This window comes from Pomacea canaliculata, linkage group LG7 (assembly GCF_003073045.1).
Source record: "Pomacea canaliculata isolate SZHN2017 linkage group LG7, ASM307304v1, whole genome shotgun sequence".
Lineage (NCBI taxonomy): Eukaryota > Metazoa > Mollusca > Gastropoda > Architaenioglossa > Ampullariidae > Pomacea > Pomacea canaliculata.
This window is the reverse complement of record NC_037596.1, coordinates 16,759,326-16,772,142: the sequence shown is the minus strand read 5'-3', so window position 1 is coordinate 16,772,142 and position 12,817 is coordinate 16,759,326. Positions and strand designations below refer to the sequence as shown.

The following is a 12,817-nucleotide window of genomic DNA, read 5'->3' as shown; positions in this document are numbered from 1 at the left end:
GCGGAGAAGATTGGTCTCTCTGATTTCGTTTACACTATTTTCTCCCGTCTTTAATAAAATCGTCGTCAAAGAAAAATGACCATGTTTGATTACCATACAAATGCACTGTTCGTCTTTTGCGCTGCCGTATTACGGTGGTTTTTGATTCGTCCATACAGGAAGACAGAAATGAACACGAAATCAACATATCAACAACGTTTACATAACAGACAGGTCGTATCTTAACATAATAACTTTTACACCTGCTTTTCCAGGATAAAGAGAAGATGATGATCGCTCGCCAGCTAAGTTTTTACACTCTTAGTTTATATAGGTACCTTTAAACTGTCCATCCACCATTCTTATACTTGAAAAACCATAGGCGTAGCTTTCTATATTGACCTGCTGAAAGGAGTGTTACACTCTGGGTTAACTCGCTACCTTAAAAAGTTATTATATACACCGAGTTCTATCACCTAACACTTTATATGATGGCATTTTACTCAAGAAACAGAAACCTAAACACGCTACTAGTCATTACTGACTTGGGAAGTTGACGTTGTTCTAGAGCGACTTCACCCACCTTAGAAGCGCCTGTGAATTACCCTCTACAGAGAGTCTAAACCAAGAGGAGTCTACACCAAAACCCAGGTAGTACCCGACAGTGTCACAAATATTGCAACCATCTTTCTTTCTTTTTTGTCTTACTTATTATTTATTTATCTCTTCTGTATGCACTATAAGTACCAACCCAAAAGATAGAATGTTAAATTTGCCATGTAATGTCTTCCTTTTGTCAATGGTATCTAGAAGATAATAACTGCGGCTCCACCGCAGGAATACGAACCAATAACACACAGCTTGAAGAACTCGATACATAACACCGTCGGTAAAACTAAGTTTTGCATGCAGAAATTTTAATGTGATGTCACCCGCAGATGCATTTAAATAACATCCGATGATGCCATCTCTTCTTCATCGCATGCCTCTTAAAATTCTTTAAATGGCGCAGTCCTCTAGAGGTTTAGACTATAAGCCGTCTACACGCTGATCCAGGTGGAAAACTTGTGTGTATTTTTAAGTATTTCAAAAGAGCTAAAACAATTTATTTAACTTGTAAAGGTCGTTAGATAACTGAGATGAACTGTTAGAGACAAAACTTTATTAGCGCTATCTTTTTCCGAGGATTTCTTACCTTCCCATCTCCTCTTTGTAGTTGGACATTCAGCCCCGACAGTTTGGATAAGTGTCCATCTGATTCCTGGACCAAAAAAAGCCCATATTCTACCATGGATAATGAAATAGTAATGTAAGCTCAGCAATAACGACCGAGGCAAAGGACGAGAAGTAAAATACACCAATGCGTTACTCAACTATTCGCTACACATTACCTGCCTAGCCTAATTTAAAACGACGCATAAATTCAGATATCATCATCATCATCATCACATCATCATCATCATCATCATCATCATCATCATCATCATCATCATCCATCCATCCATCATCCATCATCCATCATCATCTCTTTGGCTCAATCACCAAGCATGGGGCTGGTCAGGTGGTAGCTGTCGTCGGGGAGACCAGAGTAGACGCTGCAGCGGTCATGACGTGCACGTGGGCAGGTCATGTTTTTACCTGGAGCAATTTGTCTCTTCCTTCATGTTTGCCATCCAGTTCTGTGCATGCCGATGTTTGTAGTGTAGCATGTATTTCAACAACAAACTGTTATTGTTGCACAAATTAAAAAAAATATGTATCTTGTCAGGTAAAATGCATTTCTTTTTAATGTTTCCACTAATCAGTGAAACACGTTATTGTCATGAAAACAGTTTACTGGATTGAAAAATTGTGCTGCCTATGTAAATGTGCTCTGCTTAATATATTGTTGTTAATTAAACGTTTTTGTGTATATTGCTACTAGCATGATCCTCTGGAGTCCTCTAAAATATCACCATGAATCGCTGACAGTAATATTTGAAGCGCATTGGCTATTGAATTATGAAAAAAAAATTTGGGACGTGAACATCATGTAAAGGGCCAGGATTCTGTTGCCACCGTGTACTTCTGGCTTCTGTTTCCCAAATTTTTTGAGATAATCTGGCGCTGATATAAGAAGAACTATATCCCCTTCAATGTGTATCATCAAGAAACGTGACTCCTCACATTTGGCTCTTTATGTGAGATCCTGCACACAGGCAAAGATCTGTAACCGGGAGTCAGTGAAAGATATTTTGAAGATGTCTGCTTATCTCCAGATCGACTTCCTAACGAAGTATTGTGAAAGTTTTCTTATGTAACAATTTTACAAGCTAATTAATTTTAAGGTTTTTGGAGTTTGCCCAAGCCCACAGTTTGCCAAATGTGGGCTAAGATCTCTACGCACGTGGCTGCTGAACAGCAATCGACATACTACCACTGGACGAGTTGCTCAGCCTCCTATCAGTCCATGCTCCTATTATATCCTGTACCTTCAAAAAAGCCAGCAAGGACCGCCGTCTATATCGATCTATTGTGAAACAGATGTCACACCGAAACAGACTGTACCTGGAAAGAAGATTGGCTTCCTTTGTTTGTTTTCCACATCTGAGTTCATCGTATTTGTTTGACTTGTTAGACGATCAGCTAAACGGTGCTCTTTGTGGTGAGACATTTTAAATATGTAAATAATCGATAAACTATTAGCAGCAAATTTATTATACCAACTGTTATTAGTAACCCTCATCAATAGTCTACAATAAATTTAAATATACAAGAAAAAGCTTTCATGTATGTGTTTTATTGGTTTAATAATCACAATTTGTAAGAGATACATAAGCATAATTACCAAACGAGAAGTTTCGGTGTTTGTTTAATAGCGAACAAAGGTTTAGTGTCGCGACGCAACCACGTGTATATAGACAACAAGCTCACTTATTTCATGGCATTTCATCTAAATTATTCTGTTTAACGCAGGTGGCATAAAACAAGGTTTCGAGTTCTACATGAAAGGTGTGTACGGCAGTGATGCCAACCTTCAGATGCAGATTATGACCCAGCAAACGGTGAAGCTACAACTACCTGATTTAGGATCTCGTTGTGTGGCTATCGGGGTAAAAACCGATTTGGATTCCTCACCACAAGGCGTTTGTACGATTTCTACCACACCTTGTTGTCCCTTAGCACCTGTACCTAAGAACCCGGGGCTGCATTTTGCAAGCTGCACATGGCAAAATGCGATTTACCTCAGTGGCGGGAGCACGCAGCCCAACTTCTTTTCTGTATACAGACCAGGCGACAATCAGTGGCAAGTCTTGCATGACCTTTCCTGACAAATGGTCGGATGAAACATGCATATGGCGCTGGTCCAACTCCTGCCATCTACGTTTTGGAGGAACGCTTATTTAGCGGCGGTTTCCAGCAGACCAGGCACATCCATTTACCAGACAACCATGCCTAGTGTCTTGAAATACGATTTGAAATAACCTCTACGTGGCATGATTTCTTCTGCATCCTACCAGAAGAGTGTGTTGAAGCTACAGCTGCTGTTCTCGGTCACCTTAGGATTTACCTGTTTGGTGGAGTCTGCTGACCTTATAAAGTGCGTGGATACACGCGGGGTGCAGTGTCTATACAGCAGGCTTATCTTCCTTACACGCACGCGCACATTACGTGCCCTTAGCAATGGAGGAATCATTTACATTGTTCTGAGCCCTCAGGAAATTTTGCGAATGTGGGAAAATTTTGACATGGCTGAGAAAATAGAAGAGGACTTGGCTGTCCAAAAAGATGGAAACCTTCCTCAGGAATCTCGTGTGTGTGTAAGTAAAAATATTTGTAATGTAGCTTATCTGTCCTTAACTAGTACAACGCTTTCCTAAGTCATGATTTCTACATAACGGAATTCTTTTTGTTTTTTCTTCCTTCTTCGACCTGTCAGCCGCTCTTTGGTTTTCTCTCGGTGAATATTGGGAATTGGGTGACTTTGTAATTACCATGTGTAGATAGAATTACCATTACAAGAGTGGCATCGGAGGTGTATAAACTCTCGACTTGTTCTTCCACATATTACTGGTTCGGTGCTTCCAGTCATAGGGCAAACACGTTTGCAGAAAGCTTGGTCAAACTTACACTATCGGGGTAGGTCGTTCGTCTGCGAGAGAAAGTCCTCGAGTGAACAGCCAGTCCACTGCTTCCGGTGAGCAGAATTTGCACACCAACCGGCGTGGGAAAGAGTCAATATGCTTGGTTTTTGAAAGGTATTGCGCTCTTGGAACTGTCGTACAGTGCCTTGATGGTGAATACAAGGCCTTCTTTCCCAGCGAATGTCGGTAGCAAGTCCTACTCCCTCGTGGCATACTCTCTCGAAGGTCTTTTTGAAGTCGATAAACTTATGGTAGAAATCCTCACCATGCTGAAAACGAGTTTCGATGAGGATCTGACAGTCGAAGGATTGCTCAATAGCGTTCCTGCTGGCCCGATATTCGGTATGTTGCTCTGCTGGCAGCTCTTCCGCGGCTGAAATTAGATGATTTAGATTATTTTCAGAACAACCATACTTGGCTGTCTAATTAGGCGTATTACTCAATGATTCAGACATTTCCTGGCGTATTTCCAGGCCGGCGTATGACCAGTTATTTCTTGTGGTCACGGTTTGGTTTCGGCAGAGTGTGGTAAACTCCTTCATCTTTGGTCAACTCAGCTAGGACGTGCTCCACCTTCAAAGATAAAACTCTCTAGAGTGACAAAACATTTCTGCAGTATATTAAAAGTAAAGGTTATAGCGTCCAAAAATAACAGATCCTGTTTAACTCAGTATTTCATGCATTCCTCAAAAGAAATAATAATTTCTCTAAATTGCTCTTCCCTTACATCCCAGGTAGACAACTCCGCTCTTCGTCTGATGATCGTTTCTTTACTCTTCCTGTCACCAGAACAACAACACATGACCACAGGATGTTTAGTTATTGTACAGCAAAACAATGGAACTCTCTCCCTTTCCATATCCGCTACCTACCTGCTATTGAACAGTTGCTCTGAAAAGACACCTCTTCAGTAAACATGACTCCTCACAACCTTTCCCATAATGCTAGTCCTTTTTCACACCCTTCCTTTGCAATATCATAATCCACTCAGCTCTTGTTCTTGTTATTTGGTTCCTCTTTGTGTTTTATGCATTGATTTTATTCTTTGTTTAGTACGGTTGTTTATTCTTTTACAATTTATATGTTATTTGTTTGTTTTTCTGTCCCTCATATGTTGTATATGTTTCATTCTTGTTCTTAAGCGCTAAGAGCATGCTCCTTAGGAGTAAATGTATGCTCTTTACAAATTTTACATTTTATTATTATGGTATTATTTTTTATTATTTTCATTATCAACATTAAGCATCATGAAACGTCATCATCATTACTATCAACAATAATGCGAGTGGATTTTCACTGATAAATGTTATTTGTTTCAGGAAACAGTTTCATTTGTTCAAATCAAAACGGTGAGTGCGTGACCTCAGATGTTCCTTGCTATAATGATTACTATGATTATTGTGCTTATGATTAAGCTTATGTTTACGCTGCTGCTGCTGCTGCTGCTGCTGATGATGATGATGATGATGATGATGATGATGATGATGATGATGATGATGATGATGATGATGATTGTTGTTGTTGTTATTATTATTTGTTATCAGCAAGCAGTCTTCGGATATGTTCCTGAGAAATGCTACTTTTCTGCGTGCCTGCTCGATGGTGTGATAACTGTGGTTAGCGGACAAACTGATCAGGGTCAGCTACGCAGTACTATCGAAAGCATCGATATTGAAACTGGTGATCGCTGCTGCGAACCCATTGACTTCGAGGGTCTGGTCGCCTGTGATCTTCACGTTCTGAATGTACCACAAGTACATCTCATGGAAGGCAAGTTTATCAACTGTATCATTAAGAAGATCCTATTGTTCTGTATGCAGCTTAAGTTATAAAAAGAAGCATGAAGCTGTGTGTTCAAAGGTATACTCAATGCTGTGGTGACGGTCAAAACGTTTTAAAAATATATTTAGTTACAATTACAGAGCACGAGAGCAAGACAGAAGAAATAATTTATTCGTTTCTAACGTAATTACCACTAGTTAGCACTATTTGTGTAACCGATGTTTATAAAAATCGAAAAAATCCAGTGAAATAGACCCTTGTGTCCTTCCGCCGAGTAACCGCGATAGCTTCCCGAGATGGTCAAGCAGACGAGTCTGGGTGTGACGTCAGTCTGTGTGTGACGTCAGTCTGGGTGTGACGTCAGTCTGGGTGTGACGTCAGTCAGAGACGTACAGCAAATGTCGGTGATCATTGCTAGAGTTTGAACTCGTGATCCGCGGTGTCTCGTGGGTTAATTTCGATTTTAAAGTGAACTTTTTAAGTCACAGTTTTAAAAAATATAGTAAAACAGTCTGTCTCACTTGGTAGGCAGTCTCGGTCATATGTCATAAGGTCACGTGACGGAGAACGATAGTTCGACTTAAGCAAACGAAAGAGTTCCGTGTAATTTCTCTTATTAAACACGACATTCTACAAAACATCCAACTTCTTCTATATAAACAGACACGAAAATAAACGAGATTCAAGTGGATCCTACTCTTTACGAAATTCTAAGCAGTTTTTGTTTGTTTTTGCCTTCACAATCCTTTTAATTGCCAGATAGCTAGTTTCAACTTAAGTACAGTCTAATACCACGTTTCAATCGGAGTTAATAATTTTTAGAATTAAACAAGAATACTAGTGTTAAGGTCTTTAGAACTATTTTTGGAAAATGAAATCAAGAAAGAGAGAAAGAATTCTGTTAAAATACATGTATGTGCTTATATCAGCTGTATATCAATATGCATATCATCATTACATAATTATATTTGTATTGAATCACTCTATGTGTCACTAATAGTAGGATACGTAACTCTGACAGTTCCAGGAGAAAATCAAGAAAGCTCAGAGGCTCCAGACAATACATCCCCATCGCCACCTGTCCTGTTGAACTCTGCCACAGGTATGACAAGCAGAAAGCATCAGTCATTTTAGTCTCATTATAAACCACTTTTAACAGCATTTACATACTTAAGATATTGCATTTGTCGTGGGGATATAATAATTGCTGGAATATAACAATAACCCCATCCAGATTCACAGCTGCTAAAATATTTAATATATTTCAGAAATTATAATATTTGAGAAGAATTGCCAATGTGCACTGATGTTGGAAGGTGGGGGGCGTGGGATTCTTGTTTCAGCAGACGAGAGCACTGTGACACAGCCACAGGAAATGTGAAGATTTTATAGAGCAATGCAAATGGTTTGCTGGTAAAAAATGAAATCAGCACAGGACTTAAACCTGGCTGAACAAATAGAGAAAAAGAAGAATGATTGATGTCTGACCAGTGGGTGTGGGATGAAAAAAAGGGATGACACAAAGAAGAAGATACGGGAAAGCAAATGCTTCGAATCTGACGTTAAAACATTGAATAACAATAACTAAGAATAGTAATATATATAAAGGAAGTCTTTACGAACACTTTTCCTTCTGACACTTCCTCTTTATATGTGGAAATAGATGTTTTGAAGTGTTGATTGATGTGTAAGTATGTGCACTGACTTAATTGTTGTTATTACAGACGATCGTGTTATGTGTCCAGATAGACTAACCCTCGACCGTTATGATGATATTCTATGTTCGATTTCATTATCTCAACTATAAATTAAACTAAGTCGATGTTATACCTTTTTTTAATATTTTTTGCTGCTAAAAACAGCTTACTGTGATAAAGCTATTGTTTGTTTTCATGACACATACTCTGTATTTTTGTTTATTATTTGTACTCAACATTTGTAATGTTAAGTGTCTAGGTTTATCCATTTTCGTCTTTTAAAAAAACAGGAAATATTGGCTATTTTTTATTATTCGTGTTAAATGTATCAATTAGTTTGCTTTTTAGCAGTCACACTTTTCAATGAGCCTTTAGTATGGGTGCATTTGCAAGTCCTCATTTTTCGTTCTACTGGTTTACTTTTACATTCCTATTTTGATAAATATTTATGGTTATCATTAGTTATATATTTTCATAGACGCCTAAAATACTCATTAATCAATGCCTAGTGTGCTTATATGTAGATAAACTCCTTGAGCATCCAGGAGAGTCGTGAAGAGTAGTAGCGAGGAAATTCGCGCCAAAGTGCAGCTAGGAACTCACGCATGCAGGCAAGGTACAGTAGCTACTCCAGTGCAAATTGGTTATACTAAAATAAAGAACAAAGAGTAATGTAAAGTTTTGAAACTTGTTAAAATGAACGGACTGATTATTTCTCATAATGTCTCTATTCCTGCTGTCTGTCTTTCTCTGGTACTCGTCAGTAAAGGAAAGAGAGGTGAAGAGATTTACTGTCAAACTCAGTTTAAAAAATACAGTGCAACTTTATATTTTATATTTTCTATGTTGATTGTATCAATGTTGCTCGGGGACAGATGTCAGACCGAAAAAACTATTTCTAACTTCGCCATTTTATTCCAACTACTCTCCCACAAAAAAATCGGCTCTGCGTCATCTCACATGTAGCTATATACTTTTAGAGTTCCCAAATTTTTAAAAAAATAAAAGAAAGTATATTAATGTATGTTGTTCTATAGTTTAAAATTATTTTGGAAAGAAGAGCATAAAATGTGTGTGGGTTGTTCTACAAATAACGGGGTAGGGTGACCTTTTAATGCCCGACCTCCCTAATACCGCTGTGAAAGCTCGCAATTAATAACACTTGAGCTTCCCTCCAGCTCCTGTTTCCCTACCCACGCATCTACCCACTCTTTAACCCCCTTTTCATGGAGGACGACCAGCAAGGGCTAGAAGCGGATCTAGTTTTACACAAAACACAATTCAGATACGAAGGCGGCATTAAGGGGCGAGTGGGGTTGACATGTGTCACATCCTGCTTCGTGCCGCTAAGGTTTATGGGGCTTTGCTCGTCCCCACAGACAACACTGAAAAATATTCTTATACACGCAAAGGTCGTCCTCTTGTAAGTTCTACTAACAGTCACATAAAGACACTCCTTTGCGTGTTGCAGCTTGACTTCATTAAAGTCGAACCCAGGCTGACGAGATACGGCGTGCTTTGTCACGTGGTCTGACTTTTTGTTACAATAGTCTTTCTGGTAAAGAAGTGCACTGATGAGAAAACGAAAATGTAAAATATTGTGATCAGTCTTCCTGTAGTTATTTATAAGATGTACAGTATGGATAGTTTAATAATTTTAGGGTGGGACTGCTTAGTCTCATTGACGTTTGTGTATTTTAAATTTTTAATAGCCTGAAAAAACTGGAGATCGCTTTTTTCTTACTTTTGTAAATTTATCAAATTGTTAAATAGTCATACTTTTGTCGACTTTGTTTATTAGTAAATACAATTCTTGAAGGTTCATTAATATATATGACTAAAGCTGTAAATATGTAAAACAAATTTTTCCACTACATTACATTTGAGCAAACTCTTTTTCTTGAAGAGTCCTTTATAGCATCAGATTTTTTTTATTTTTAACATCTGGATAATCATCATTATAGTTGTAGCGGGATATCAGCGGAGATACATCATTTAACAGTGTGATCCAGTCTCTGACTTCTTTTTTTTTCCAACATAATAACTAAGCAGCCAGCTATTGTTGTTTGCTTAATATTATCCCAGACTGCTTTGCGTGGTGGTTATTTTTGCGTCTGAAGGTGAGGTATCAGTTATCTTCTCCTATACTAACCCCTGAATACTTCCCGCTTCTACAGATGACCTGTAAGGACAAACTAAATGAGCTAATTAAACACTGAGCACAACTCATTGATAGCATGAAGGAAGTGCATTCAATGGCGACACAGTATCACATCCTGGTACATGACAGGATTTATGGAGGTTTTGGTACCTAGAGATGACAAGTGATATAAGGCCTATACAGACCATCGTGTAACTTCTGGTTAACAGCCACTTAAGCATAAGTACTTGTTAAAGCTATAAGATCATTTTATAACCCTTTAATTTCTGACCTATTACACTTACATGGATTTTACATTATAGCTCAGTGTTACAGGGACGGGTACGTTAACACCCGTATTTAGCCAGTGGTCTGAACTGAAACAAATTACATGATCCTAGACTGAATAAAGAATGAACTCTGAAACTTTCTTTTTTGATTTTTATTTTTCTCTAATTTTGTTTGTGAAGAGGGTTAAGCTGTCTACAGGCGCTATACAAGAAAACACTTAGTATTATTTATTATCATTAAATCTCTCCTCGCCGGTCAGTATTTCATTTCATACTCAATATCTAAAGGTGGGCCAAGCACGAGGTTGTGCCAAGCACCTAGATAACTGAGTGGGACATCCGTGATGACATCGAGAAGAAAAGGAAAATCAGAAGAGAGATGAGAGTGGTTGTATATTTTGCGACTATTGCCATGTGATCAGACGAGCTTAATGTAGCAGACATCTCGACCTCGCCACTAGGAGACTTGTTCGCCTACTTGAACAGTGTTTATGAGGTCATTGTGTTTGTTCTTTATGGCAAAGTCAACAGAGATGTGTATGCCTTCCTCGTGTATCAGACATTGAAGTCTGTGTCCAGGCTTTTCCTCTCTGGCACATTTTCAATATTTCCTTTACAACTAGTAAGTATTGTGCCCAAAATCTTTGTGGACTATCCAACTGAAATATAACAAACAAAAAAATTAACGCTTACACAATTCAAATACAGCAACATTTATAAGTAACGACAGAACTATTAATTTATATAAAAAGCATAGCTAAACAAATTAGAATTTGAATATAATAAAAATATATTTCTAATTCATCTTTAACATAAAAGAGGCGATATTTTACACAATATTTTTTAATTGATTTGGCTAAAGATACCATTTTGTGTTTTTGTTATCTATTACCAGTGTAAACCGCCTTTTTAGTTACTGCTTTTGGTTGAGACGTTTCACCGATGCCCAGGTAAAGACTTATCACCACCATAAACCGTGAAACCATAGTCACACTCGTAAAAATCACGTTGAACAACCTTAGATTTTTTAAACCAATCCAATTCCCTCGCCCACAATCGCTCTGAAGAAATTGCCAGAAACGGATGTAGTTTTATGCTAAACAGAACTCAGCTGCATGGGGGACATTAATGAGGGTGCATGGCCTGAACGATACCACATCCTGCTTTGTGTCAAGATTTATGGGGTATTTCTCGCACCCGGAGGTTCCCACCCAAGCCTAATTTTGCACGCGCTTGAAATGAAACTTCTATAATTTCACATGATTAACAGTCACTTGAAGAAATACCTTGAACCTCTCTCAGCATGAACATAACAGTTGTAAGCATGCTAACTAGATACAGGGTGTCTGGACACGTGGTGAATCCTGTTTGCCGTTTTTGGCAAAGCATTGGAAAAAAAATTGCTTTCACTCTACTTGCAGGTACAAAAAGCACAGTTCGAAATGTATTTTTTGTTACCTGAGAGTACAAGCCTTCAGGTATTTCAATAAAATAATAAAAATAATTTAATTACCTAAGTTTTTTTCGGGTAGGGCTTGTTAAGTTGGAGAGACGTTTGTGTATTTTATGTGAGGGGAAAAAACATCTATAATCTGGATTAATTTGCTGTTTTTGACAAGGAAGGATACTAATTTCGAATTTGATTTGCCAGTGAAAGAACGCGGACAATCATCGGAGGTGGACTTTTCCAAGATGAGGGCACTTCCATCCACTACAATAAATTAGTAGTCCCGCTTACAGTTATCTACAGAAATAATAAACCAGAGCAACTGGTAACCTGATCAAAGACGGGTTCAGGAAATAAATCAAAACAGTCGTATCCTGGTTTCGCAGAAAGGTAATTTCTTGTTTGTTCTTGATGTCAACTTTATAGAGAGCATTGTTTTAGGCATGCATGTTAGGAATGATAACAACAAATGTTCCAAAACTGCAGATTGTCCTTGACATCTTTTAGTAAGATGTTATCACCTGTTTGTGTGTTTAGCATCCCCACTATTGTCTTCTAGTCGGCTTAAAGGTAGTCCAAATATTTTGCTGGATTGAAGGCCGACTCTAGGCATTATTCCTAGACATTTGTCAGCTCAAAGTTTTTATTTCTTTGTTTATTTGTCCACCACAGACAGGATGTACATAACAAGTCTACTAGGACAGACAGCTTGTTTAATGTGTTTAGAAAGATAATATCACAACGAGCTCTGGTTTCATCTCATGACCTCATCCAGACATTTATAAGGGGTAGAAATGGAAAGAGTTAACTGAGATCTTAACTGGGATCAACCATCAAATGAAAATAATGAATCCAATATCTGCTGACCAAATAAGAAACTTTTAACTGATGCATCACCCAGCTGCTCTTATTTTTAACGATAATTTATGACTAAGGCGAGAGAAAAAAGAACAAAAAAAATATCAAACAAGAATTAAATGTTGTCTGTAATAATATCAAAGTTGGGAAATTAAAAGAATTAAGCTTAGTTGAAGATAAGAATAATCGTGATTGCTAAAAAGGAAAACACCACAGGTAAAAAAATCCCAAAGAAGGTGATTGTATGCTGCTGGAGCAGTAATACTAATCATGTAAAACGTAAAATCATCAATGAATCATAGTGCTGACTAGCTCGAGAGTAAACAACATCCTAGAAGTAAATCAGAAGCACAGGGTCAAGCAGACCTACTGTCCAACAAATGAACAACACATAACAGATACAAATAAACAACACATTACAACTTCTCGGTCTCTGCTCTTCGTCCCCAATAATTTATGAGAGCACTCGGATGTCCGTCATGTGGCGGTGACTTCACATT

The 12,817-nt window shown here is 38.1% G+C and overlaps 1 protein-coding gene across 2 annotated transcripts; it reads left to right on the top strand.

Moving 5' to 3' along the window:
* Positions 1 to 3,552: 3,552 nt before the first annotated feature.
* On the top strand, positions 3,553 to 7,783 carry LOC112569613. 2 transcript variants are annotated; one of them, XM_025247450.1, is made up of 5 exons: positions 3,553 to 3,779; positions 5,423 to 5,452; positions 5,648 to 5,873; positions 6,907 to 6,987; positions 7,232 to 7,783. In XM_025247450.1, exons 1-5 carry the CDS (start codon positions 3,690 to 3,692, stop codon positions 7,264 to 7,266), a joined length of 462 nt encoding a protein of 153 aa, XP_025103235.1. In that variant the 5' UTR covers positions 3,553 to 3,689; the 3' UTR covers positions 7,267 to 7,783. The 2 variants fall into 2 exon arrangements, with proteins under 2 accessions (XP_025103235.1, XP_025103234.1); XM_025247449.1 differs by having other exon boundaries at positions 7,229 to 7,783.
* The last annotated feature ends 5,034 nt before the right edge of the window (positions 7,784 to 12,817 follow it).